The sequence below is a fragment of the Phycodurus eques genome, chromosome 17 (assembly GCF_024500275.1).
Source record: "Phycodurus eques isolate BA_2022a chromosome 17, UOR_Pequ_1.1, whole genome shotgun sequence".
NCBI lineage: Eukaryota > Metazoa > Chordata > Actinopteri > Syngnathiformes > Syngnathidae > Phycodurus > Phycodurus eques.
Genome location: NC_084541.1, coordinates 21,996,548 through 22,023,513, shown reverse-complemented (window position 1 = coordinate 22,023,513; position 26,966 = coordinate 21,996,548). Strand labels below are relative to the sequence as shown.

Here is a 26,966-nt window from a genome sequence, read left to right as displayed (position 1 = left end):
GCGACCCTAGTGAGGATAAGCTGTACGGAAAACGGATGGCTGGACGGATTGGTCCGGATTCCAGCCTTCTGCTGGACACATATTGCAATTATTCTCTTAAGGGTTTAACTAAATCCAAATGATTTATTTTCCATCCATTTAATGGTCACAGTAGATAAGACATGATATAAAAGAACATTTAGACTGATAGATTTAAACAAACACACACACACACAGTTTCTACTGTCACATGATCCCACAAGTTGCAACAAAAAATAAAGGATAAAGTGCATGTATGACATACCAGAAGCTTCACTTGCCACCCACACGCACGTAAAAAAACGAGTTAAAAGTTGTGCTTCACAATCTTACAAATTTAAGATATAAAATGTAGAAAGACTTACAAAGTCCCATATCACATCCCTGTCACACTGTTCACACACATACACAGGCATGGCGGGGCTCACGCAAGTGCACACACGCGCACGTCTTGAGTGGCATCAGCACTTGATGAGGGAGGTGGAACATTGCAGGTGTGCAAGTCATGTGCTTCTGAGGTATGATGTCATCAAAAACGTTTATTTAAAAATAAAATCAAATTTAAAAAAATAAATAAATGAACATGTTGCTCCTGATTGGCCTGACACACGACTGTGATTGGCCGTGTCCACGAAGCGCGAGGAAGAACAGCTGAAGGATTGGAGGTGAACGCGACATCACATTCCAACATTCCAGCAAACACCAGCTGTAATCTTTAAAGATCAAGATGATGAAGAGGGAATGCGTCCTCTCATGTTTGTACAATTGGGCTCATTTAACCTTCAAAGGTCACATGGTTTAAGGCAAGAGGCACTGGTTTGTGTTGTGAATGAGAGTGACGTCTACATGGTGTGGTAGAGCGCACTGAGGGTTGTTTTCTTGAGGCGCCTGACGGGGTGACTTCTTCCGTACTGCTGCCTGGAGGTGAAGAGCGGCAGCGTGGGCAAAAGTGGCAGACTGGAAGAGGAGGACGACAATGAGGAGTCTCGGGGCCAGCGTAGGCTCTCGCCTGCGGGCACTCCCGACGCTGCGGGCGTTCGGTCGACTGAAGAGGGAGTGTCATGGACGCGCTGCTTCTTGGGGTCCTCGGCGCCCGCGTGGACCAGAGGTTCCATGAAGGGGGAGTCGGCGGACGGCTGTGCGGCCGAGTCGGTGTCAGCGTGGGCGCGGCTCAGCTCCCACTCGGTGAGGTCGTTGGCAAGCAGCTCCAAACAGCCCAATTTGGCTAACGAGGCCGAGCGCTTCATCAGCGAGGGCGGGGTCAGGCCGGCCTGGCGGATCCGAGCCTCCACCTCTCTGAGACGCCTCTGTGCGCCACCGCCTCGCTTCCGATTGGTTCCGGCCACGCCCACGCTCACCTGCAGCAGGAAGGCGCCGAGCTCGCGGAGCATCTCCCACGTCTCCTTCAGGATGACGCCGTCCCAGTGTGGGCCCGACGTGCCCCCCGCACAGAGGAAGTCGACGACGGACAGCCAGTCGCTGTCGGCATTCCTCGCGTTGCCGCTGGTCATTATGACCGGGCCGGGTTTCACGGCGTGCTCCTCCTCTCGGTCACGGGTTGTGATTGGCTGTGCAGGCGTGCAGCGCTGAGAGACGGAGGGGCTTCCTGAGTTTGAGGGCGGGGACGAGGACGGCGGGGGGATGTGGTGTTCCCGCTGCATCCGACGCTCCAGCTGGCGAGTGACACAACGCACCGAACCTCGCGTCCAATCCCTGTAAAGACGACTGCCATCCTCCTCCTCCTCTTTGTTCTTCACTTCCTGCTTCATGGTCTGACAACAAAGATCTCCACCCTCCACTTCCTGCTCAGACCCCCTCACTTCCTGGCCCCCGTGCTCCAATTGGCCGAGCTTGGACCACTCAGACTGCACGGCCAGCTTCAATCCTGTGACCTGCACGGGAACGATCGTCTGCTCCAAAGAGAACACAGGAAAAAGAACCAGAGCCAGGTGTATGATTAAATTGCACCTAAAAAATTTCCAAGTACGCATTCATAGCACTCATTTTCTTCGAAGTCAAAACTTGAATTTGGCAAGTATACAGTTGTCCCTCCCAGGGAGTCTGACCAATTTGGTGATTAAGAGTTGTGTCTCAATATTTTTGTCCCCAAGTGTAAAACACGAAAATGGTGTGTTGCACCTTTCAGCCATTAGGTGAAATCTTTCTGGCTTGACCCCTTCGCGATTAAATGATCATCTCAAAAGGTGTGAAAGTGTGCCACAAGAACCCATCTTGCACACATTTGGGCACCCTTCTATAGGGTTTGCAAGCACAGTTTTAATGATCACATATTGTGGATGTGCAGAGTTTCTCCACCTCCCAAAAATAAATAATGATTTGCAAATCAGACAATATATTTTGATGGTAAAATTAGCAAAGAAAAGTCAGACAGCTCATATTTGAACGCTTAAAATGTTAGAGTTCTTCCAATATATCCATTACTGCTTAATCGCTCTATGGTAATTGTGGTGATAGCTGAATGGAGGTACGCGAGTTACTGTGAGTGATTCCCACACTGCGAGCGTGCCGAGGATGCGCTCCGTTTGTCTCACCTTTCTTTTCAGCTCGTCTCCAGCAAGGAATTCGGGAGGCGGTGGGGAATGTTGCTGCGCCCCGCGACTGTCTCGGGTCATCCCCTTGAACTTCTCCCTGGCAGTGAAGAAGTTGATGCGGTCCCTGTGGTCAAACAACACACAGGGGGAGATGAAAGCGTCTCCGGCGGAAGGGGGGCCGTCCGGAATCGAGCAATCTTCTTTGTGGACAAGTGACAGCGCAGGCAGGCCAGAGCAACGGCCCTCCTGCGAAATCTCCGCTTCAGGCATGGACACGGTTGCCCAAAAGGGTGGCGGGGGCGACGGAGCGGGCGAGGGTGACAGGTGCTGCAGGGCCGCGGGCGGGTAGGGCTGGCCCAAAGCGACACTCTGCGCCACCGTTACGGCATCTGCGCGGGGGAGCTCGGGCACCACGGTGGCGGCCGTCGGCAGCGAGAGAGGCGGTGACCACCCAGAAGCGGACGGATGCCGCTCCTCCTCAGGTTCGCATAGACCGTTCGAGAACGGCGGTGATGACGGCGACGCCACAGGAGAAGCACCGCACGGCGAAGCCACCATGCAGTCACACGGCGGCGAGCGGAGCGGACGGGACGGGAGGTTGGGCCCCAGCGACTCTAGCAGCTCTTTGACGGAGGGTCCGAGCGGGACGGCGACCTGGTTGCGAAGGTCCGAGCGGCCCAGGCTATGCGGTTGGCGGGCGGCTTTGTACAACGGCTCGTGGTGCTCTGAGAGGTCGCTGTCAGAGTGAGAACGCCAAAGCTTGTTGTGCCGCTGCTTGCTGCAGGAGAACAGGATGTGCTTTAGTGTCCCTTTTCTTATGCGCACCTCATTTAGTTCAGTGTCAACGTCAGCTGGACACGCACACCGCGCAGCCGGCGTACACGTCGGCAGGTCCGACATGTTGACTGTGGTGCCATGCGCTCACCTGGCCAGCAGGATGCCCTGGTACTCCTCCAGCTGCCTCATGAACGAAGGGTTGGGTTTGGTGACCGCTCGGCGCTCCTTCACGTAGTCGAAGGCCTTCGTCAGATCCCAACCGTACTCCTTCATGGCGTAGGCGATGACCGTGGCCGCCGAGCGACTAATTCCCATCTTGCAATGCACCAGGCACCTGGAGCCGTTCTTCCTGGAAGACGGCCCTGGCGTGAGCCATCGAATTTTTGAGCGACGCACGTGTGCGTCATACACACTCACTTGGCTCTGGTGATGAACTTGTAGGTGTCGTTCCAGTAGGCCAGCAAGTCCGTGGCTTCCTCGTCATACACACGGATGTTGTGGTACTCGAAGACGCCCGGGAAAAAGTTGTCAATCTCCCGCGTCACGTTCAGGATGTAGTGGACGCTGCGTGATAGACAAACGTTAACTCCTGCTTAAAAGTCTTTTGTGGACATCCCTCCTCACCCGCTGTTCTGCAACTCCTCCAAATTGGACGCGTTCCACTCGGATCCCTGAAGGAATGAATAGCATTGCACAGATAAGAGTGTTTATTTTTTTTTTCTAAGAATTTGTTGAGCTCATGTATCCAACTCTGTGTGATGCAGTCCAGACGCACAAACTATGAACACCGTTAGCGTAGCTTGTAGCCACAAGCCCAGGAATTTCAAGATGTCAAGTGTGATTTGCCGAGCTCGCATACCAAGAAGACGTGATCAAAGATCTGCGTGGGACTGTCCATCTGCCCCAAGATGACGATCATCTCGTTGTCGATGAACTCTTTGAACTCCCGCAGGTTGCAAGTCATGTGCATTTCCAGCTCTGTACGGATCTGCGCCACAAAGGGAAGCAAACTGGACAAGGCTACATATGCGTGAAAACATTTGCAAGCCAAGGCAGCAGGGGGTGCTGTAAAGCCCAACTCCCACCCTGACTGGGGTTTTACAGAATGTCAGAAGGCCAGCAGTAAGCCAAGATGGAGTTGATGAAAGGACAAACAGAAACAAATATTTTAAAGCCACTTTCATCATGTAGAAGTAATATGGGTAATACTCGATTATAGGGCTGAGCATAAAGAACCTCAGGATTCGGTTTGATTTTGATTCTTTAGGTTGCAGTTCTATTCGATTCAATATTCATTTAAATGCTCTATCGATTCAGTAAGAAGTAGAAATACAAAAATAAGTCAATTTTGAAATGTTTTTAATGCCATGTTAACATACAGTATGTCCTATGTCACATATTTAAGCACTAAAACATCTGGAACAAAAAAACAATTGCACTTAACTTATTTGTGCACCTGGAGTACAAAAGATAGAAACATGACAGCTTTGTATAAACACTGAAAAGGTGAAGTGGATTTAAACTTAAGTTTATTTCCTCTCGGAGATTGCAATAATAAAAAAATGTGCACAATAATGACTTATTTGCACAAATAGGGTACAAAAGTAAAAACGATTACAGCTCTGTACTGAAAAAGTGCATTTATAATATAAAATTACTTTTTACTTATTAGGGTTAGGTTATAATTATTTGCAGGGTTTGTAAGGAATACCTAATCAAGGAGCATGTTTGCAGCTTTGTGAAAATCGGTACTTTCTTTGTCAAACCAGATTAATTTATTTATTGCCTCTGTCAACAAGTTCGCTATATTGCTACCCGTGTGGCTTTGCAGGGCTCTCGTCTGCAGAAAATGTGACACTAATTCCCATCCTAGCTCTGTATACAGCTTCTGAATGGCGACCTTTGACCTGCTTTCGTGTTGATATTGCGTATCGTGATTTGAGTGTCTACTGGATTTACAGGGGACTCCCAAATAAGCCAAAAAGTCAAATTTAAAAGTAGAAGTCGCTCACTTAGCCAAATAAATAAAATAAAAACCGCGACAGCGCTCAATTTATTCGATGTAAAGGCCAGTACCCATAAAGCCGACAGTCAGCCATCGACTTTCTGTCTTCTGACAAGTAGGGTGCGCGACTGTGTGGGAGCCGGGAGAAGTAAAGCGCTTCAAATTGCCGACTAGCTCCTGCGGACATGTTAGCACATGTTAGCGTTAGTCCGCAGCTCACGATGCTTTGTAAGCAAAGCCAGTGTGACAGTATATTTGGTGGATTTTCCTGTGCTGTTATGGAAACTTGACATTCGATGCACACGAGAGTGAGTGTTAAAAGCAGGAGATTGCTAGCATCGATAGCATGAGACGACCTAGCGCGGGTGAACGCCGCATGAAAGCCCGGCTCGGAGCGCTCCGACCCGTTTAAGGCTTCTTTATACTCGCGCGGGCGGTGATCGCATTGACGTCACTGCGGCTGTCCCGCGCATAGTTTGCCTTTATACTCGAGCGCAACCCACACGCGCAGTTTTGAAAATGTTCTGCAGTTCACCTCCAAGTCGGTGGTATCGCTACAGCTGGTAATGGCTAGGACACCACAGGGTGGAGTTTTTGGGCCATTTCCGGTAGCCATTTTTACTTTCGTTTCCATAAAAAGGAAGGAACAAGGCAACAACAATGGCAACCGTGGAACAGTGTCTGCTAGAACCAATAGGACCTAGAAGAGCAGATGATAAGTTTAATTATGCTGCAAAATCGATTGAGAAGACGGCGGCGTAGATGGTATGTACAACCAAGGGGCACGCAGAGTACGTCGTCACAGCATGTGACTAAAACGGACCAATCACGAGATGATATCCGCGCCGTTCTACGCACAGCAACAATTTTTGCCGTGCGCGCATCAAGCTACGCAGAGGGCCCATGCAGGCCAATTTGTCAGTCACGTGATGCAATGCGGGCGTTGTCGGCCGCACAACCGCGAGAGTATAAAGAGGCCTTTACAGGATATACTCATCGTCGGAGACCACTCCGGAAATCGGGGAGTTCGAGAAGAAGGAAAACCACCAATTATCCAAGTGGAGCAAAAAGGTCCACTTTTTGAGTGTCGTGGCTCCGAACGCAATGAAAAACAGCACTGCACTGAGTGGGTGCACAATGTATTGTTGACAATGGGAGGAATCAAATGCAGTCAAACAAGAATACTGCGCACTAAAAGCTTGAATAAAAAACTTAATACTTTCAAAGGTTGAAAAGCAAAGTATTAAGTATGACTAAAGTAGGTAGGTATAAATCTAGAAATATAGTCTTCAGTTTCTTGTTCATTTTTAATGCCAGGTACAACTAAAGGTACCGTAATTTCTCGTGTATAATGCGCATTCTTTTCCCCAAAAAATTGTCAAAAGTCAATAGCGTACATTGTGCATGGGTATAGGGACAAATGGGGGGAAAAAAAAAAAAAAAAAAAAAACTTTCACATTTTATAAATGTATGCCGCCATCTAGTGCTTATGAAGAAGCTGTACACTTTCATTCCAAAATCCTACAGCCAACTAGTGGTTATAAAAAGTGTGTAGCCTACACTTTCACTCCAATATGACAGGGGTATATATGACTGCATATACGTACAGTTTCCATACCCTGGCAGAATTTGTTAATTTGTATTTATTTATTATTATTTTTTTTTAATATGACTGATGACTGAACAACAACCATAATTTCTTTAAGGTTATGTTTTGTTTAACAATAATGCGTTTCTGAAATTCTTGACTGCTTAATTTGAATATCATTAAAATACAATTAAATGTGTTTCGTCTGGTCCTTCATGTTTTCTTTAAATAATTGTACCCATCTTACAAATTCTGCCTGGGTAATCAAACATATGAGCACAACTGTGTGTTTTCTAATTTACTAAATAAAAGTATAGCTGTGAATTTCAAAATAAGAGCAAGTAAATTAAAAAAATGATTAAGTGTTCAAACCAAGTGCTTAAATTCAGAATAATTCTTTGGGGGGGGGAAAAAAAAACACAAAAACAAAAAAAAAAAACCTAACAAAACACAGATAATACTTCATGTTTTGATCATATGGGTAGAAGAAAAATCATGTATTTAAAAATGCATTATACATAGGTAGGTTTTTCCAGAATTTTGAGGTCAACTTTGGGGTTGCGTATTATACATGGGTGCGCATTATACACAAGAAATTACGGTACTTTTGTTTGATGATAATGGATGATGATGACAAAATAGCTCATAAGAGAGCTGATATCTAGCGCTGGCCATTTTCTGTGGTTTTCTTGATAATAACCCAAATTATATTTAATAATGCAATTAAGATTTTGGATTCTTCAGGTAAAATGTCTTTAGTGGTACCAGGTGAACAAGAAATTGAAGAAAAAGGTTGGGGTGGTATTGTTTTTTTATGACTGTATACATCATAAATATACTACTTTTAGATGTACAATTTTATATACATGCAAACAGAAATATTCGTCATGATAATGCAAGCATTTATCTAATTATTTTTTAAAAAATGACTAATATTAAGAATTGGCTAAATCCATTACATAATTTTTCAAGTTTATCATAATGTTTTGAATTAATAAAAATAAAGCATTTGAAGTTATTTTGTCGGTTTTCATTGCACTGCTTTTACTGATGTACTTTATGCAGGTATAGTATCGAAGTCAGAATTTTTGTTACTGTGACACCACTAGTCCATATATTGTGAAACACTAGCAAAGCGCCGCCCACTGGCCAGGAGGTGAATTGATTCAGAGGATTTGTAGACTCAATAATAAATTTGGTGGGGGAGGGGAGGGTATTACAATTCATTGATGAATCAATATTTCTTCCCACCCCCAACTCTGTTGAGCATATTTTTATGTTTGAAATATTTGTCGATGGGTATACTCATTGGAATCTCCGTTATGACAAAAATCCCACCAATAAGATGAAAACATTTAGGGGACAGATTTAAAAATGGTCATTTTTAGGCCTTCATTTTGAAGAGTCACCATTCCTGTTCACTGCTATACAATGGGACGTCATGATTGTGTGACTGACCTCCTTACAGGTGACGTTCTCCAGGTCTTTCTGCATCATGATCTCCCTCAAACTGCTCTTAATCTCGCGCTCCGTCAACTCACGCTCCGTGGGCCTGCGCGCAGACAGATTAGGTCATGTGATCAGCCGCCGCTGCCCGGCAAGGACAGCGTCACTCCGTGGCACTCACGTGTCGGAGAAGAGGACGGGAGAGTCGGCTCGGTACGACTGCAGGTCCTGCATGGCGTTCCACTCGTTGATGAGAGCCTGGTCGGAGGAGACGCGGCTCTTGTAGTAGCTGACCCAGGTGAGGAACAAGCTACCTGGGAAGTAGTTGTGACATCGCGCCACCTCACAGGCTTTGTGCAGCGACTGCAGGGCCGACCTGCCAACGAGGAACACGAGGACACGCTTACTGGGACATTTCGCAGCCGTCGAGAAGAGGATCTGTTTGGGGCAGAGTGCGGACTCACCACATGGCCTGCACGGAGACGGGTTTGAACACGTGCACTCTGCAGTCTGTGGACACACTGAAGCCTCTGTGAGGAAGAGGAGACACGCTGATGAAGAAGACGCTGCGAATGATGATGAATGCGTTGACGAGTCCATACCCGTCTCCGTCTAGATGGATCAGCGTGTCGCTCCACAGGGGAAGAACCAAGCCCACGGAGCAGGAACTGAGGAGTACACCTCGTGCAGCAATACGTGCGATACGCCACTTTGCGTGTCAATACTTCGTGTTTGTACGCTGACGCTCACCTGTCCACAGGACTAAAGTCCACTCCGAGGACCACACTCTCCTCTGTGTCCTGCCTCCCGTTGGTGGACACCACCACCATGTAGCGCGTCATCAGAGTGTGAGCGCTCTCCAGTCGAACTGCCTGGATGGGGAACGACACAGCTGACACCTGACATGCAGCCTTACATTCTGTGTGTGTGTGTGTGTGTGTGTGTGTGTGTGTGTGCACGCGCACCCACCAGTTTGATGTTGTCCTCTGGTCTGAGGACAGTGAACATTGTCTGAAGATGCTGCTGGATGTCTCCTAAGAGCAATGCAAGAACGTCATTAACAATGACTTGTTGTCCACCTCTAGCCTAGCCTGTTAGCCTACCACCCAGTTGGTGGAGCGAGTTGTCCAGTGACCAAAGGGTCACTGGTTCAAATCCAGGCTACGACTGTCCGCATGTCAAAGTGTCCTTGAGCAAGACACTGAACCCTAATTTGCTCCTGGTGGGCCTGGGAGCACCTTGCATGGCAGCAGTCGCCCATTGGTGCGTGTGAGTAGGTGAATGTGAGTCTTTGTAAAGCGCTTTGGGCACTGTGATGGTGTAGATAAAGCACTAAGTGCAGTCCATTTACCATTTACGAGGCCCGCTAGACAAACTGATTTGCCAAAGCAACAGGTGGCGTTATAATGCGAACATTTAAGACTGTTTTAGCCAATCGGAAGGAAAAACACCAAGGCAGAAAGAAGTCAAATATGACAACATAAATTAGTGATGCACTGGACTAAAAATCCTTGGCCAAAAACAAAAAAACAAAATGAGGAACCCAAGGCCGAAAACCGAAACACCAAAAGAAAGTACTATGCCAATTATGAGTAAAATTGCATTATGGGTATGACTGCAGAGCTGCCAACCTATAGCAATTCACTTCCCCGATAGTTTGTCTGAATTTCCATATTTTTAAAAATATGTCAAGAACATAGCGGGAGAGTTATTGCAGTATATTATGTAATAGGATAAAAATAATTCTACAGACTATTCAATTACACAAGATAATCATTACTTTATAGTCGTAATTGTAATTTATGGCTTTAATATTTGTTATTTTAATGTATTTATTGCATCAACCTTGTAATGGCGGATGCACGCTATTTTTGTATCCACTATTGCTGCTGAAACGATGCAAATTTCCCCATTGTGGGACAAATAAAGGTCATCGTATATTGTAAATATTTATATTATTATTAATGTATTTTTAAACTTGGATGCCCCTTTTCTCAAGCAGCACAACGGACTAGCGGTGATGTGCTAAGTCATATCCAGTTTCTGGTTCCAGTCCCTGTATGCAGTCTAGCGTTATCGTGTGTTACAGTATTTTCTCTCTAGACACTTAATTTGCGCTCCAAAGTTGGTTACCCTTCACTCTAAAGTGGTTCCAGCCAGACCTTTGTGACCCAAACATGTATTTCATGCAACTTCAAGTCACGATATCTTAGCAATTAGCATAGCTTAATCTTTTTGCTATTAATTATCATTATTTCTCCTTTGGTGATAACAATATCTTATTTGCTGCCATGGAGGCGACGATTAGTGACTTATGCTGCGTGACAACGGATGCAAAGCGACTGTTAGCCTCCGCAGCTCGGCATTGTATTTAGCTGCGTTAGCTGTAGCCTGCAAGTATCTGGGGCGGCACAAAATAGCATGCAACAAGCATGACCCGATACGAACAGCAGAAAGCAGGGAGGTTGGGAGACTGTTCAATGTGGACGTTCCGTTTTTCTCTCTTTTTTATTTATTTATTTATTTTTACACAATATAGAGCACACGACCACACGCTGTCCGCGGTTTTTGCATGTGTCGTTACAATATCCTGTTTTCCACGTTTTCTCTCTTTGACATAAATTGACATTTGGTCTGAAACCCAAAATGCACTTTTGGGCCATTTTTCGGCCGAAGAGTTTCAGTCGCCAGAAACTCGGTGCATAAGTAAGTACTGTAAATATGAAAAAAATTTCTTCACCTGCATGTTTGCTGCGCAGTTCGGAGAAGTGGGATCCAGAGGAGGACGAGGAGCCATTTCCCCGAGGCAAGAAGAGTGCGGCCCCTTTAACGGTCAGGAAACTTTCACTGATGCTGGACACAAAAAAAGAAAACTAACATGTGACGTTCATCGGGGAAGATTCGCGATCCAAGACACGTTGAGACCGTTCACCACCGCTGTCGTTTCTGATGCCGGATGTTGCCAGGTGTAGCTAATGAGCTCAATCTGCCTTCCAGTCACCGCTGGCTAAGCAGTCAGGCTCACAAGTTTTACCGGCTGCAGGGAGCAGCGCATTGGGGAAGACAAGAGCTGATGCCGCCGAATTGAAGCGCGCATATTACCGCGACATATGTTTGAAGTGCCAATGGTCAATGTGGGTTCACGTTAGTTCTCGCAGGTAGCTAGCTAGCTGCCTTCTTCATCAATGCACGAGCCGCTAATCCCACTTTGGTTGTCATGCTGAGCAGCGGCGGCTGCGCTGGCTCGAGACAGGCCCAAAGCTAGTTATTTGGGGGCCCAAGGCAAACATAGCCTTTCGAGGCTTGTGTTGATTACACAATAACACTCTAAGTAAATACACAACTCTTCACAAGAATGTAATAGAACCTCCACAGTCCAACGCCTCTAATTTAGAATTCAGGTAATTCACCATACAGTCTGTTAGGTTAGGTGTTTGCCCCCTTCCTGATTTCGCTCTTTTTTTTTTCTTGTCTCTTTGTCACACAAATTATTCCCATCATCAAACACATTTAAATATTATTCAAACAACAAGTAAATAATGAAAAAATTTTTTTAATGAAGATTTGTTTTATTAAAGGAGAAAAAAAAATCCAAACCTACATGCCCCTGTGTGGAAAAAAGTGATCTCTTCCCCTCCCCGTTAAAACATAACTGTGGTTTCTCATACCGAAGTTCAATTTCTGAAGCCACACCCAGGTCTGATACTGCCACACCTGTTCTCAATCAACAAATCACTTGAACAGGACCTGCATGAAAGAGTGAAGTAGACCAAAAGATCCTCAATAGCTAGACATCATACTGAGATCTAAACTTCAGGAACAAATAAAAACGTAATTGAGATCTATCAGTGTGGAAAAGGTTATAAAGCCATTTCTAAAGCTTTGGGACTCCAGCAAACCACATTGAGAGCCATTATCCACAAATGGCAAAAACACATAACAGTGATGAACCTTCACAGGAGAGGCCGGCTGACCAAAATTATCCCAGGAGCGCTGCGACGACTCATTCAAGGTCACAAAAGACCCCACAACAACATCCAAAGAACTGCAGGCCTCACTTGCCTCAGTTAAGGTCAATGTTCATGACTCCATCATAAGAAAAAGACTGGGCAAAAACGGCCTGCATGGTAGTGTTCCAAGACGAAAACCACTGCTGAGAGCAAAGAACGTTAAAGCTTGTCTCAATTTGGCCAGAAGACATCGTAATGATCCCCAAGAATTTTGGGAAATTACTCTGTGGTCTAACAAAACAAAAGTTGAACTTTCTGGAAGGTGTGAATCCCATTACATCTGGCATAAAAGCAAAACCGCATTTCAGGAAAAAGAACAGCGTACCAACAGCAAAATATGGTGGTGGTAGTGTGATTGTCTGGGGCAGTTTTGCTGCTTCACGATTAGGGTTGGGCATCGCTTCAATTTGAGCGATTCCGGTCCCGAGTCCAGTTCATCATTGAAATTCCGGTTCCAAGCGGTTCTCGATTCAAATTCTTTTAGGGGGCTGGGTTTAGAAAGTTTGCATGGTTTAAATAAGGGGTGTCCAAATGATGAACATCCATTTCCTTAGCAGCCCGCAGCATAGACAAAAATTCACATTTTACTCTGGGTTCTGTATAACCAGTATCAATACAAAAACCTATGAACTAAAAAAAGGCATTGTGTGTGGAACTAACCCAATTGACTTAATGTTCATTAATTAATGTTTCAGCTAAAAGTTAAATATAGCATTGTTAAAATAGTTATTTGTGACAGTTTTATCAGGTTTATACAGCGGCTGAAATAAGTATTTAACGTCACCATTTTTCTCACTAAATATACTTCCAAAGGTCCTATTGACCAGATTTCACCAGATGTTGGGAACAACCCAAGTGATCCATACATACAAAGTAAGTAGAACAAATAAGATCAGAAATTAAGGTGTGTGTAAACATGTGAAATGACAAGAAAAAAGTATTGAACACATGAAGGGGGGTGCAAAAAGGCATGGAGAGCCAAGACAACACTTAAAATCTATCAATAATCAAACAGCAATCCAGCCCCTTATCAGTGCAAAAGAATATCGGCTGGTTCAGTCCTAATTGCTGGCCTACAAATAGGTCTCATTGCTTGTACCCGTCTCATGATGGGTAAAAGCAAAGCACCGTCTCAAGACCATCGCAAACTAATAGTTGGAAAACGTAACGATGGCAATGGTTACCCCCTCCTTGAGCCGTCACCTTGTCGTGGTGGAGGGGTTTGTGTGTCCCAGTGATCCTAGGAGCTAAGTTGTCTCGGGCTTTATGCCCCTGGCAGTGTCACCCATGACAAACAGGTCCTAGGTGAGGGACCAGACAAAGCACGGCTCAAAGAGCCCCAATGATGACGACAAACAATGGACTTCGTTTTCCCTTGCCCGGACGCGGGTCACCGGGGCCCCCCACTGGAGCCAGGCCTGGTGGTGGGGCTCGAAGTGGTGGTGGTGGGGCTCTCTTCCACTCTGGAGTTACCCACGGTGAGAGGCGCCAAGCAGGTGTGGGTTTACTTATTGCCCCCTGGCTTGGCGCCTGTACGTTGGGGTTCACCCGGGTGGACGAGAGGGTAGCCTCCCTCCGCCTTCGGGTGGGGGGACGGGTCCTGACTGTTGTTTGTGCCTATGCACCAAACAGCAGTTCAGAGTACCCAGCATTTTTGGAGTCCTTGGATGGGGTGCTGGAGAGCGCTCCCGCTGGGGACTCCATCGTTCTGCTGGGGGAATTCAATGTTCACGTGGGCAATGACAGTGAGACCTGGAAGGGCGTGATTGGGAGGAACGCCCCCTCCGATCAGAACTGAGCGGTGTTCTGTTATTGGACTTCTGTGCTCATCACGGATTGTCCATAACGAACACCATGTTCAAGCATAATGGTATCCACACGTGCACTTGGCACCAGGACACCCTAGGTTGCTGTTCGATGATCGACTTTGTGGGTCGTGTTATCGGACTTGTGGCCGCATGTCTTGGAGACTCGGGTGAAGAGAGGGGCGGAGCTGTCAACGGATCACCACCTGGTGGTGAGTTGGCTCCGATGGTGGGGGAAGATGTCGGTCCGACTTGGCAGGCCCAAACGTGTGAGGCTCTGCTGGGAACGTCTGGCAGCATCCCCTGTCGGAAAGAGTTTCAACTCCTACCTCCGACAGAACTTTGCTTATGTTCCGGGGGAGGCGGGGGACATTGAGTCCGAGTGGACCATGTTCCGTGCCTCCATTGCTGAGGCAATGGAGGCAAAAACTCGGGCATGGGAGGAGTTCGGTGAGGCCATCCGGCGTCTTAGGAGAGGAAAGCAGTGCACAACCAACACTGTGTATAGTGGGGATGGGGCACTGCTGACCTCGACTCGGGACGTTGTGAGTCGGTGGGGAGAATACTTCGAAGACCTCAATTCCACCGACACGCCTTCCAATGAGGAAGCAGAGTGTGGGTTCTCTGAGGCGGGCTCTCCTATCTCTGGGTTTGAGGTCACCGAGGTAGTTAAAAAGCTCCTCGGTGGCAGGGCCCCGGGGGTGGATGAGATTCGCCCGGAGTTCCTAAAGGCTCCGGATATTGTGGGGGTGTCCTGGTTGACACGCCTCTGCAACATCGCGTGGACATCGGGGACAGTGCCTCTGGATTGGCAGACTGGGGTGGCGCTCCCCCTTTTTAAGAAGGGGGACCGGAGGGTGTGTTCCTAGTACAGGGAGATCACACTCCTCAGCCTCCCTGCTAAGGTCTATTCAGGGGTGCTGGAGAGGAGGGTCTGTCGGGAAGTCGAATCTCAGATTCAGGAGGAGCAGTGTGGTTTTCGTCCTGGCCGTGGAACAGTTGACCAGCTCTACACCATCGGCAGGGTCCTCGAGGGTGCATGGGAGTTCGCCCAACCAGTCTACATGTGTTTTGTGGACTTGGAGAAGGCGTTCGACAGTGTCCCTCGAGGAGTCCTGTGGAGGGTGCTTCGGGAGTATGGGGTACCGAACCCCATGATACGGGCTGTTCAGTCCCTGTATGACCGGAGTCAGAGTTTGCTCCGCATATCCGGCAGTAAGTCGGACTCGTTCCCGGTGAGGGTTGGACTCCGCCAAGGCTGCCCTTTGTCACCAATTTTGTTCATAACTTTTGTTAGATATATTGTAGAAGTTATCATTTATTTGCTTAGCTTGCATTAGTATTATGGACAATGTTTAGAAAGAAAGATGTCTCGCCTTCAAGAAGATGACTCAGCAGGAATCATCTGAGAGAAGGACGTGGCCGGGACGTGGCAGGTGCCATGTTTTCACCTTGAAACCCTACCCTTAGTGTGTTGTGTCTTGTAGCTTAGTACGTTATGTCTTGTAAACTTAGAAACCTCCCTATTTTCAAATAAATGCAGGAGCGACGGGAGAGATTGTTTAGAGCGTGTTGAGAGGCTGTAACCTGAACAATCTCCCATGCGCCCTCCTCATGAGTAAAATGACCAACGTCTTCATTCCTTTTGTGTTTATTCATTATAATGTTTGGTGAGATAAATCCAACAACTTTTATGGACAGAATTTCTAGGCACAGCCGAGGCGTAGAGGGGGTTCGGTTTCGTGGCCTCAGTATTGGATCTCTGCTTTTTGCAGATGATGTGGTTCTGTCGGCTTCATCAAACCATGACCTCCAACTCTCACTGGACCAGTTCGCAGCAGAGTGTGAAGCGGCTGGGATGAGAATCAGCACCTCCAAATCTGAGACCATGGTCCTCAGTCGGAAAAGGGTGGCATGCCGTCTCTGGGTCGGGGATGAGATCCTGGCCCAAGTGGAGGAGTTCAAGTATCTTGGGGTCTTGTTCACGAGTGAGGGAAGAATGGAACGGGAGATTGTCAGGCGGATCGGTACAGCGTCTGCAGTGATGGGGACTTTGTATCGGTCCGTTGTAGTAAAGAAGGAGCTAAGCCGAAAGGCGGAGCTCTCAATTTACCGGTCGATCTACGTTCCTACCCTCACCTATGGTCACGAGCGCTGTGCGTCGTGACCGAAAGAACAAGATCCCGGATACGAGCGGCCGAAATGAGTTTCCTCCGCAGGGTGTCCGAGCTCTCCCTTAGAGATAGGGTGAGAAGCTCGATCATCCGGGAGGATCTCAGAGTAGAGTAGCTGCTCCTCCACATCGAGAGGAGCCAGATGAGGTGGCTGGGGCATCTGATTCGGATGCCTCCTGGACGCCTCCCTGGTGAGGTATTCCGGGCACGTCCCACCGGGAGGAGACCCCGGGGACGACCCAGGACACACCGGAGAGACTACGTCTTTCGGGTGGCCTGGGAACGCCTCGGGATCCCCCCGGAAGAGCTGGATGAAGTGGCTGGGGAGAGGGAAGTCTGGGCGTCCCTGCTAAAGCTACTGCCCCCGTGACCCGACCCGGATAAGCGGTAGAAAATGGATGGATGGATGGGCAATGGTTAAAGGCACATAGCCAAGCTTCTGAATGTTCCAGTGAGCACGGTTGGGGCCAAAATACGTAAGCGGAAAGCCAATCATACCACCATAGATTTGCCTTGATCAGGTGCTCCTCGCAAGATTTATGACAGGAGTGCAAAGAATAATCAAAAGAGTTGTCCAAGGACCACCGGTGGAGCACTTCAGAGACCTGGAATTAGCAGGCACTGTTGTCACAAGGAAAACTGAGTGTAATGGCCGTGGCCTGTATGCATGCTCATCACGCAAGACCCTATTGCCGGAAAAAAAGGGCATATAAAAACTCGTTTAAAGTTTGCTGAACAACATTTGGACAACCCAGTTAAATACTGGGAGAATAAAGCGCAAAGCTGAACTGTTTGGATGCCAAAATCCACACCACATTTGGAGGAGAAATGGCACTGCACATCACCCTAAAAACACCATACCAACAACTGAAGTTCGGAGGTGGGAACATGATGGTGTGCGGCTGCTTTTCTACAAATGGTACTGGTAAACTTCACATTGTTGAAAGAAGGATGAATGGGCAAATGTACCGAGACATTCGTGACAAAAATCTGCTGCCATATACGAGGATGATGAAAATGAAACAGGGGTGGACATTTCAGCAGGATAATGATCGAAAACATACTGCTCCACATCCTTCCCATCTTTATCCCTCGGTCTGGCCAACCTGTATAGATCATTTTCTCCTCCTTTAGTGTCCAACCTGGCATACGTCGTCATATGCCTCTTGTTTGGCCTTTGCCACCTCTACCTTTGCCCTATGTCACATCTCAATGTATTCCTTTTGCCTCTCCTCGGTCCGCTCAGTGTCCCACTTCTTCGCTAACTTTTTTCCTTGTATGATTTCCTGTACGGTGAGGTTCCACCACCAAGTCTCCTTCTCTCCTTTCCTGCCAGAAGATACACCAAGTACTCTCCTGCCTGCCTCTCTGATCACCTTGTCATATACAGTAAATGAACAAGTCATTTAAATAGACACATTGCTCCATTTTGTGATCGGTTATCATTTTTTTAAACTTCCTGATCGTGTAAAGCCTATCTTATTTGTTCTACTTTCTTTATATGTGTATATTTACTTGGGTTGTTCCCCACATCTGGTGAAATTTTCAGGTCAATAGCACCTTTGGAAGTATATTTAGTGAGAAAAAAGTTGACGTGTTAAATATTTATTTCAGCCATTGTATGTGCAAGTTTTAACTTGAATTCCTGTTTTAAGCATATAGCCTTTTATTTTGAAGGGTAAACACCGGAACTCTGCATTTTGGCACGAAAGGGGTTCCACACGACACCGGTGAGATCGAAAGTAAAACGAGACAGCAATCAAATGTTCTGTAAAACGTTGATTCCTTTACCTACCAACCGATGAGGCACAAAGTTAGTGTTTGTGATGCTGTGAGACAAAGTTTGTGTGAATTTTGTCCCAATTCATTGTGATATAAAGTTGCTAGTTTGACCTTTGGTGGAGTTTTACTTCAATGTTAAGCTTGTAATGAGACTGTTTCTACTTCCAGTATGGTAAAATATTTTATATTTTGTTTTTGTCTCTGTTATCAGCTTACGGTACATTGGGTTGAAGACTAAAATAAACGCTAAAAAACATCAGTGCAAGAGTGCAACCCACCGTTTAACTTGTTAGCTGCCTCAATGTTGGCATAAATATGACTTGACTGAAATTCCGAACGGTGCAGGCTGATGCGCAGACCGGGAGGGAGTCCAACAGAAACATTTTTATGTGCATTTAAACATAAATAGGCCTGTGCATAAATTTGGACACCCTAAAATCCATGAGTATTCGTATTTTTTTCCAAGATGCTTCTGGCTCATCCAGATGTGCTCTTAGATACCTCATGCGACTCTTCTTGTGACAAACACTCAGGAAAGACTTTTTGCACATCACCCTTCCAATGAGCTCTTCCTGGTGCAGAGTATCCTGGACTGTGGAGCGATGAACAACTATACCATCAGCAGCCAGATGTTTTTTTAGTTCTCTGGAAGTGGTCTTTGGCTTGTCTGCGACCATTCTAACAATTCTTCGTCTGTGCCTTTGCTGTATTATTTTCGCCCTACATCTTTCCTTCACAAGAACTATTCCTGTAGCCTTCCATTTCCGCACTATATTACTGACTGTGGAGACAGAGAGTCCAAACCTTCCAGATAACTTGTACCCTTCTCTTAATTCATAATAATGAATTACATTAGTTTTTAGGTCAGTGGTGAGTTGTTTAGAGGCCCCCATGTTGCCACTCTTAGAAATAACCAAGGACAAGCACACCCAGCAACTACCGGTGTTATATAGACTTCTTCATGATTGGTTCCACCTGTCTTTGTAACTGACGGTCTAACGAGCTAATCAATGCAATTTTGTGCTGCAGCCTGTCAGCTATAAATCCCGAGAGGCCTTGAAATGAACGTGAATAAAAAGGTGCCCAAACTTTAGCACATCCCATTGTTTATATTCATACTCAAACTACTGCGATTGGATGGCGACCAGTTCAGGGTGTACCCCACCTCTCGCCCAAAGTTAGATGGAATAGGCGCCAGCACACCGGCGACCCTGATGAGGATAAACGGTTCAGAAACAGATGGATGGATTTCACACACTTGGCAATTTTTGTATCCATTTATTTATTGTCCGGTTTGTTAAGAAGACTTTTCTGATGTATCAAATTTGCAAGACACTTTTTTGATCTGTTTGTTTGCACTTTGAGTGTGTGTGTGTGTGTGTGTGTGTGTGTGTGTGTGTGTGGAGGGGATTTTTGGACAGCAACCAGCTGTGAATCTGTCAAGTCTAACACGATGAACGGGATTCCAAATTGAGAGTGGGACAGCGTACCCATCCGGAACACACATTAAAACATGTTTGTGTTCCTGTTAAACGTAAAGTGCAATTCGGATCAGAACTGGAATAAAGCTTCTTTGACAACAGCAGATTCTGTCCCTACATTATTATTGTTACGTATATATATATTTTATATCTGACCTGCGAGGTTGAGAGCGTCGATCATCCTCTCCGCTGCCAGACTCCTGAAAGGAAAAATGAGAATGTCATTATTAGCACAATGCTGTACTATCATAATTTGAACTTGTTCCAATAAACATTTTTAAAAATTAGTGTTGTCAAGAAACACACAATTACACAGTGCATACAATAGCTGTGGTCAATTATTACCTACCTTATTACTGAGTCAAATAAAAAAGTAAATTCTGTATCATAATATGTACGCAACAATAAGAAACAAATTGACAGTTTGACTCTGTGTGTCCTCCATTTTTAGTACATACAGTAATCACTAAACATGCACTCACACACACACACCAAATCAGAGAAGAAAAACACCTTGTGATGTAATGTTTACCACTGCACTGGCTTGGAGTGTTGATGTTCTTTTGACGAGAGACGAGGCACACGTGGTAGTTAAGTATAGATACGAGTGTTAAAAAAATAAATAAATTTAAAAAATGGTAAAAGTACTGATTAAACTCCTGCACTTTAGTAAAGGTTAAAAAAAAACTTAAATTTACTTGGTAAAAATGATTTTCTGAAATCAACAGATGAGATTACTAAAATGTATAAAATATTAAAACCTGCAGTCAGAATCATTCACTCATTCCCAACTCCCTAATCACTACAATGGGAGTTTTCTACAGTGGACTGGTACAGTGCACCAATCATTCAGACATGTCCTCCATCTCTCCACATCATGTTATCATTTGTGGAACTTGAAAAAAACAACAACCATAGTTTGACAACTAAGGAGTAGAAAGTACAAATATCAGACTTCAAATATAGGAAGTAAAAGTCAAAAGTTGTCTGAAAAAAATACATGCTCAAGTATTTAAAAAAAATCTATGTACAGGAACAAAGTTGTTTGTATTTGATGGTTTGGTGACACGTAACTCACGTCAACAATCACAGCCAACTGCTAGCTTAGCACACACACACACACACACACACACACTGGAGAACATTCAAGATGGCTGACTTGACGGCTGCCAGCAATCGCGATCACCACGCGTGACCTCGCCAAACCGGTTTGCTGTTCACAAAAGGAGCACAAACATACACACACGCGTCGGTTGACATGTTGGGAAGTAACCCCGAGCGAGAACGATGGCTTCCTAATTGTCATCAAGTTGAGCTTTCATTCATTGATCTTGTGGACGCACATCACAACGACCGCCTGTCCTCGAAACTCAACAACTCACAACTCAAGCAGGAAAAGAAAAATACACTTCGAAAGTCAACACAGACGCTTCCGTTTCCATTAACAGTGCTTTGCTTCTTTTTACACATGCATGACATTTTAAATATTACTACAGCCACAGTTTTGACCCTGAAAATGTCATCTCTATTGGCATTATTTCCTATGGGAATGTGTTCAAAATGGTGGACCGGCATTCCGGAACAAAGTGTGTTCAACCGTGCAGGTTGAATCTTTTATTTACAATTTGGACAAGTCGCTCATCTGCTGCAACGAAAGGTTCCCTTTTTGGCAAGATTTCATCAAATCAAATCACAAATGACGGCATCGTGTGTGTAGTTGCGTGTGCGCACCTGCTCTCCCGCTTTGCATCCACGCGCATAAAAAGGACTAACATGAAGTGGGAGGCCGACATGCATAAAGACTGAGAGCCCAAAGCAAGCGTCGATGCGGGGAGGATACTTAGTGGAAAACACAAAACGAGGGTGGGCGAATAAACCCAGACGGAAGCGGAATTCAAACTTCAACTTTTTGACGAAGCGGTTTTTTTTTGTCGGTTCCACCGACAGGAAGTGCCTTCACCTCTCTCCCAAAAGAAGCAAAACACCGCTATCGTTCATATTCTGTTCAAATGTGTGGCTACATACAGAAGCACACCATCTTGTTTACTACGTTCGTATTAGTGAAGTACTCGTGTACTTGCAAGTTAATTCGGGATGAGTTAGTGCGCTTGGCGCATGCGCACGAACACAAAGGCGAGTCCGTTTGTGACAGTCGGCAGCCGCGACCAAAAAATACTAAATAAAATAACTACAAACGCGACAAAGAAACATGGATAAAGAAGCAAGGAGTGAGAGGACGGCGTGGAAGCTCTTACAGATACGCAGGGGCTGGAGGTGGTGCTGGGGGTCGGGGAACGCTGCACGGTCACCAGCGCCATTCAGCGAGCCGCCAGACGCCAACACCTGAGCAGCACGGAGAACATAATGGGCGGCCGAGACGGATTCAAGGTGAGCGTCGGTCGGTCGGTCGGCGGCGTCTTCTGTCATTACTCCCTTGGCCTCTCCATGGCTGGCTGGGGACTCCGGAGTCCGGGTACTGTTGGAGCGTATTGGATTGTTTGACTGCTCGACGGCTCCTCCCCGCGTCCTCTGAGCCGCGCATGCGCAGTTGCGCACATCGGCCGCGTCGGGGCGGTGTGGTGCCTTGTCGAGCCTCAGCCGCCGGGTGAGTGCAAAAGCAATAGTGTTGTTTCCTTCAGAGAAACGAATCTTTTAGTGAACGAACTGAACCGAATCAGTTGATGAAATGATTCGTTCATTTATCTTGGCCACCACCCGCCGCCAGGCAAGCGAGTCGGCTGGGAGCGGAAACGTAACTGCTGAAGGGGTCTGTCACTCACTTCTGAATCTTCGGTGAATGACCAATGAGCAGCCAGCGTACAGGCGGGGGCGGGACACCATTAAACATACTGCCATGTGATTTGCGATTCGCCAGCGTTGCCACTCACCTCGGCGAGTGACCAATGAGCAGCCAACGTCAGTCAGCGCCGTGGAGGCGAGGGAGGGACTTAAGTGAACTGAGTGATTCGTTCAGTGAACTGGTGTACTGAGGAACTGAAGAGTGATTCGTTCAGGGAGGGAATAAAGTGAATTACGTGATTCGTTGAGTGAACTGGTGTACTGACGAACTGAAGAGTGATTCGTTCGTGGAACTTATCGTTCGCGAGTGATTCGTTCGTTTTTGATCCGCTAAGGAGCGATGTACTAGTACGATAAGTGATTCGTTTGCGCAAGGAATGACGTACTACGCAGTGAACGTACTCATGAATGATTTTAACCGCAAGGCCTGACGTCCTTGCGGGATAGCTTTCACGAGCGCTTTCACTTTCTTCAAGCTAACGGCTAATGTTGCAGTCAAGCACATGAAAACAAGCACACATTTTAAAAAGATCTAAATTAATAATGCATGTTTTTACGTACACATACATATTACCTCTAATGCGATTGTTCAAGCTTTTTATTTCATAATATTAATAATAACAATACATTAAACTTCTACAGCGCTTCTCAAGACACTCAAAGCCGCTTTCCACTTATCAGATGACAATAACAGTAAAGTGAGTGAGCAGGAAGCCCGGCTGGCGGGGGTTGGTGTCAGCGACGTTTTCCACCGCGGTGGAATACAGAAAAGTCACGCCGGCTGGCGAGAGCCTCCCTTGAACGTCAGGGGACGCGGAAGAATGGTCAGTAGCTGAGCTCGCTGCACGCATGTTCGCGGCTCACAACCGAGAGCTTGCTGAGAGAGAGATGGGTAGGTGATCATTTAGCCCAAGTTTTTATTTTATTTTATTTTTTATTTTTTCTATAATCTCCTCACCTTTCCTAGTTTACAATACAATAACAAAGACAACGCATAGTGCTTCGGTGAATGTGTTGAGTGACCGTGAACCTCAGGGATGGATCATTAACTGGTGATTTTGTGAAAAAGAACTGAACGATTCGGTGAACGAATCTTTTTAATGAACTGATTCGAATGGTTCCTTACACTCAAAATAACTGCCGTGCCCATCCCTAAAAAGCAAACCTCACCTGAAACCTAAACTTCCTCATGAAACAGTCATCACGCACATGACATGACAGATGCATTGGAAATCAACTTTGTTCTTTTCTTGTCTTCAGCTTCCCTCACAGAGTTCAAAACTGTGTAAAATTAAATGCAAGTAAAAATTACATTGGAACTCAATAGCATTTGGTGTTTATATGGACTACTGTATTCCAAAGGATTTGTTAATTTTCGAATGTTTATTTAATCAAATCTACAAGTAGTAACTATTTGTATAGGACCAACGGCGCCATCCAGTGGAAAATAGAATTACAATAAAACTGTACATACCGTTTCGACAATGTTACATTGCGTTAATCGGAGGTGATCTGAAATCTGACCGTGTAACGAGGAAACAAATATCACTCAAATGAAAAAAAAGTTGTTTTGATAATCATTCGTCATGCTATTTTGTTTCACAGTAGTCGCATTTTCGCTACACAAGAGCAAACCCGTGTCAGAAGAGTAGGTGAAAATTCCAACTTTGTTGTAAGGTGCTATTTATGTGTCTGGCATTAATGCCCACACGAAATCAGGCATATAACTTTAATTTCATTATTTTTTTCAACTTGACACAATAAAACGTCGAATATGCTGAACGAGTTCAGCCTAAGCAAACAAAGATGGCAGTGCCTGGTAAACAGTAAGTGCTAACACACACGAATCGACGGTTTAGGAATATTTTAGGGTTTTTAAAGATTGTAAATTAAAGACGATGCGATTGGCTGTTCGTTACTTTTCTTCGTGGTGAGACATCTTGGAAATATTAGTTTACCGGCCCTGCTGCTAATCCAGCTAACGATGTGCTAACTGGAAACTGAAATAGGAGGGTAAGAAGCTGCGTAATGTGTTTAATTTGCCTCATTCTGCTCGTTTAACCAATTGTTTTCTCTTTCTTGAACGTTTGCTTCCACCCCAGAAACACAGTCGTGTTGTCACATTTCAAGAAAATTTGATAAACGTACTCGTCAGTATCCTGTTTACTAATACACTACTCAGTGAATGCGTTGTAATAGGGATACGTATGGTGTTAAGTGAGTCATAGACTTGTTTTTTTTTAATTTATTTATTGAGAATCCTCTTTTTAAATCAGGTACGGGCTTATCCTGCCTCAGAAGAATTGTTTGACTAAGCCAACACGTCTCCAGAAACATTCTGTGTTTGGGGATGACTCCGACGATGAGGTAGATCAATAACTCCATAAATGTCTGCAGTACATTTATGTTTCAAAGAGGAGATATGAATGAATGTTTGTATTGAACCAGACATCTGTCAGGGAGAGTCTGCAAAAAGAAGCAGCGAAGAAGAAGACGATGAGGCAGGTGAGACAAAGATTTATTTTGCGTGTTTTGTGACTTTCTTCTGAGCGCTATTGTGACGCGATTGGCGGGCTTGGGCGTGATGTGCGTTTGCAGACTCAGCTGGAAATGAAGAAGGCCTTGGAAGAGGACAGTACCGTGTACGACTATGATGCCGTGTACGACGACATCCAAAAGCAGAGGCTGGTCAACAGTCAAAAAGTTTTGTTGGGGGCAGAAAAGAAGGTAAAGTCGTCACTCAAACGAACCTGTGTGATTTATTTATTTGTTTAAGTCCAGGGAGTGAGTGAGTTTTGCGTTGCCGCTTGCAGCCAAAGTACATCCACCAGCTCATGAAGGCGGTGGAGAGCCGCAAGAAGGAGCAGGAACGTCGGGAGGAGAGGAAGATCCAGAAGGAGCGCGAGGCGGAGGGCGAGCAGTTTGCCGACAAGGAGGCGTATGTCACCTCGGCCTACAAGCGTAAGCTGCAGGAGCAGGAGGAGGAAGAAGAGCGCGAGCGGAGGGAGGCCGCCATTGAAGGTCAGACCTGCGAGACATGACCTTCAAAGAAAATCTCTCACTTTGTGTGTGTGCGCGCGATATAAGATCGTCCTGATAGTTAAGTATGAATTAATGGATTCATTGGCCAGCCCTCGTCAAACCCTTCACAGCACAAGGCCGCTTTGACACACTATCACGTCCCAAAATAAATGTTTCAAACGTCCAAAATAAAAAAAAAATATGAGAGATGAATTAAGCAATTGCTCATTTCAGTTTTTTTTTTTTTTTTCCTCATCAGCTGCTTTGGACGTGAGGAAACAAAAAGATCTGAGCGGCTTCTACCGACATCTTCTGAACCAGACTGTAGGAGAAGCAGCTGTCCCGGATCGCTTGGCTAACAAGTACATTTTCTCAGAAAAACCTTATACCAAATATATATTTATACACACACACGTTAATATTTAACTCAAAACATTATTTTATGTGGGCTCTTCCACAGAAGTCAAAAGTCAGAAGATGTAATGGTTCCAGAAACATCTCAGACAACTGTTGACATCACGTCAAGTCCCGGAAGTGATGGCGAAGACGCCCACGAGAAGAAAAACAGATTCCACAGGACCGCCTGCGCCGCCTCGTCCTCACATTCCAAACGACATTACAGACTGAGGTCGCCCTCATCAGGAAGTGAGTGTGAGAGAGAAAGAGATGTGTGCAGAAAGAAAGGGCGAGACAAGGACGAGTCACACGGCAAGAGGAGGCAAGACCGTGATGGCGAGAGTCACCGAAGCAGACTCCAAGACAGAGAGAGGGAAGAAGACGGCAGGAGGATGTCGGATAAAGATGAAGGGAGAGAGGAAAAGATGAGGAACGATGAGGACGGAAACAAAGCACCGAGAGGAAAGAAGAAGGATGAAGGATGCGAGAGGGAGGATGAAGGGGAGAAAGGCGAAAATGTGATGGTAGTGAACAAGTTCGCCAAACGTTCCGACGAGCAGACTCTGTGCTCGGCCAGAGATCGATACCTCGCCCGCCAGATGGCGCGCTCGGCAGCCAAATGCTACATTGAGCGCGACGAAGACTGACTGCCACTGCACACCGGTCCCCAGCTTCTCACCCAAATGTTCAAAGAAAGAAAATTGTGTGATCAAATGTAGAGTGACAATAAAATCCTTCCTATTTGAGTGTGGCTCCCATGAACATTGAAGACAGGTGAGCAGTCCCTATTTGATCAGAGTACCATATGACGGACTTGTGGAAAACCTGAGGCAAGTCAACACAGTATGCCATTTAGATTTGTATCAATCTTTAGTGATTATAGATTACAATATTCAGCAGCATTGTAGTGCAAACGTTTGAGGATGAATTGGAAAAAAGGAAGCTGGTATTACAGTCTGAAATTAGTAAGTGTGCAATTAAGGTTATTAAAAGCTTCCCACTCATTTCTAAACCAATCCTCAGCAAATTTCATCAGGATTCATTTTGTTCAGGTTCATGTAAATAGCAATTGGGGAATAAGAGTATAATATTGTTTCATGAAGACAAGAGGC

At 45.8% G+C, this 26,966-nt stretch overlaps 2 protein-coding genes across 6 annotated transcripts; one reads left to right on the top strand and one right to left on the bottom strand.

The window, feature by feature from the left end:
- Positions 1-103: 103 nt before the first annotated feature.
- Positions 104-23,966, bottom strand: ssh2b (slingshot protein phosphatase 2b). 3 transcript variants are annotated; one of them, XM_061701829.1, is made up of 16 exons: positions 23,912-23,966; positions 21,894-22,271; positions 19,795-19,838; positions 11,127-11,239; positions 9,356-9,420; positions 9,137-9,258; positions 8,989-9,054; positions 8,851-8,916; positions 8,568-8,762; positions 8,399-8,492; positions 4,207-4,335; positions 3,972-4,018; positions 3,765-3,911; positions 3,496-3,696; positions 2,571-3,348; positions 104-1,928 (listed from the first exon to the last, which is right to left on the bottom strand). In XM_061701829.1, the coding sequence occupies exons 2-16, from the start codon at positions 21,954-21,956 to the stop codon at positions 861-863; spliced, it is 3,198 nt and encodes a 1,065-aa protein (XP_061557813.1). In that variant the 5' UTR covers positions 21,957-22,271; positions 23,912-23,966; the 3' UTR covers positions 104-860. The 3 variants fall into 3 exon arrangements, with proteins under 3 accessions (XP_061557813.1, XP_061557812.1, XP_061557811.1); XM_061701828.1 differs by lacking the exon at positions 23,912-23,966 and having other exon boundaries at positions 21,894-22,406; XM_061701827.1 differs by lacking the exons at positions 21,894-22,271; positions 23,912-23,966 and adding an exon at positions 21,370-21,633.
- On the top strand, positions 22,821-26,631 carry nsrp1 (nuclear speckle splicing regulatory protein 1). 3 transcript variants are annotated; one of them, XM_061701831.1, is made up of 7 exons: positions 22,821-23,329; positions 24,714-24,804; positions 24,886-24,942; positions 25,036-25,164; positions 25,251-25,458; positions 25,718-25,820; positions 25,919-26,630. In XM_061701831.1, exons 3-7 carry the CDS (start codon positions 24,934-24,936, stop codon positions 26,499-26,501), a joined length of 1,032 nt encoding a protein of 343 aa, XP_061557815.1. In that variant the 5' UTR covers positions 22,821-23,329; positions 24,714-24,804; positions 24,886-24,933; the 3' UTR covers positions 26,502-26,630. The 3 variants fall into 3 exon arrangements, with proteins under 3 accessions (XP_061557815.1, XP_061557817.1, XP_061557816.1); XM_061701833.1 differs by lacking the exon at positions 22,821-23,329 and adding an exon at positions 24,241-24,263 and having other exon boundaries at positions 25,919-26,631; XM_061701832.1 differs by lacking the exon at positions 22,821-23,329 and adding an exon at positions 24,270-24,450.
- Positions 26,632-26,966: the final 335 nt, after the last annotated feature.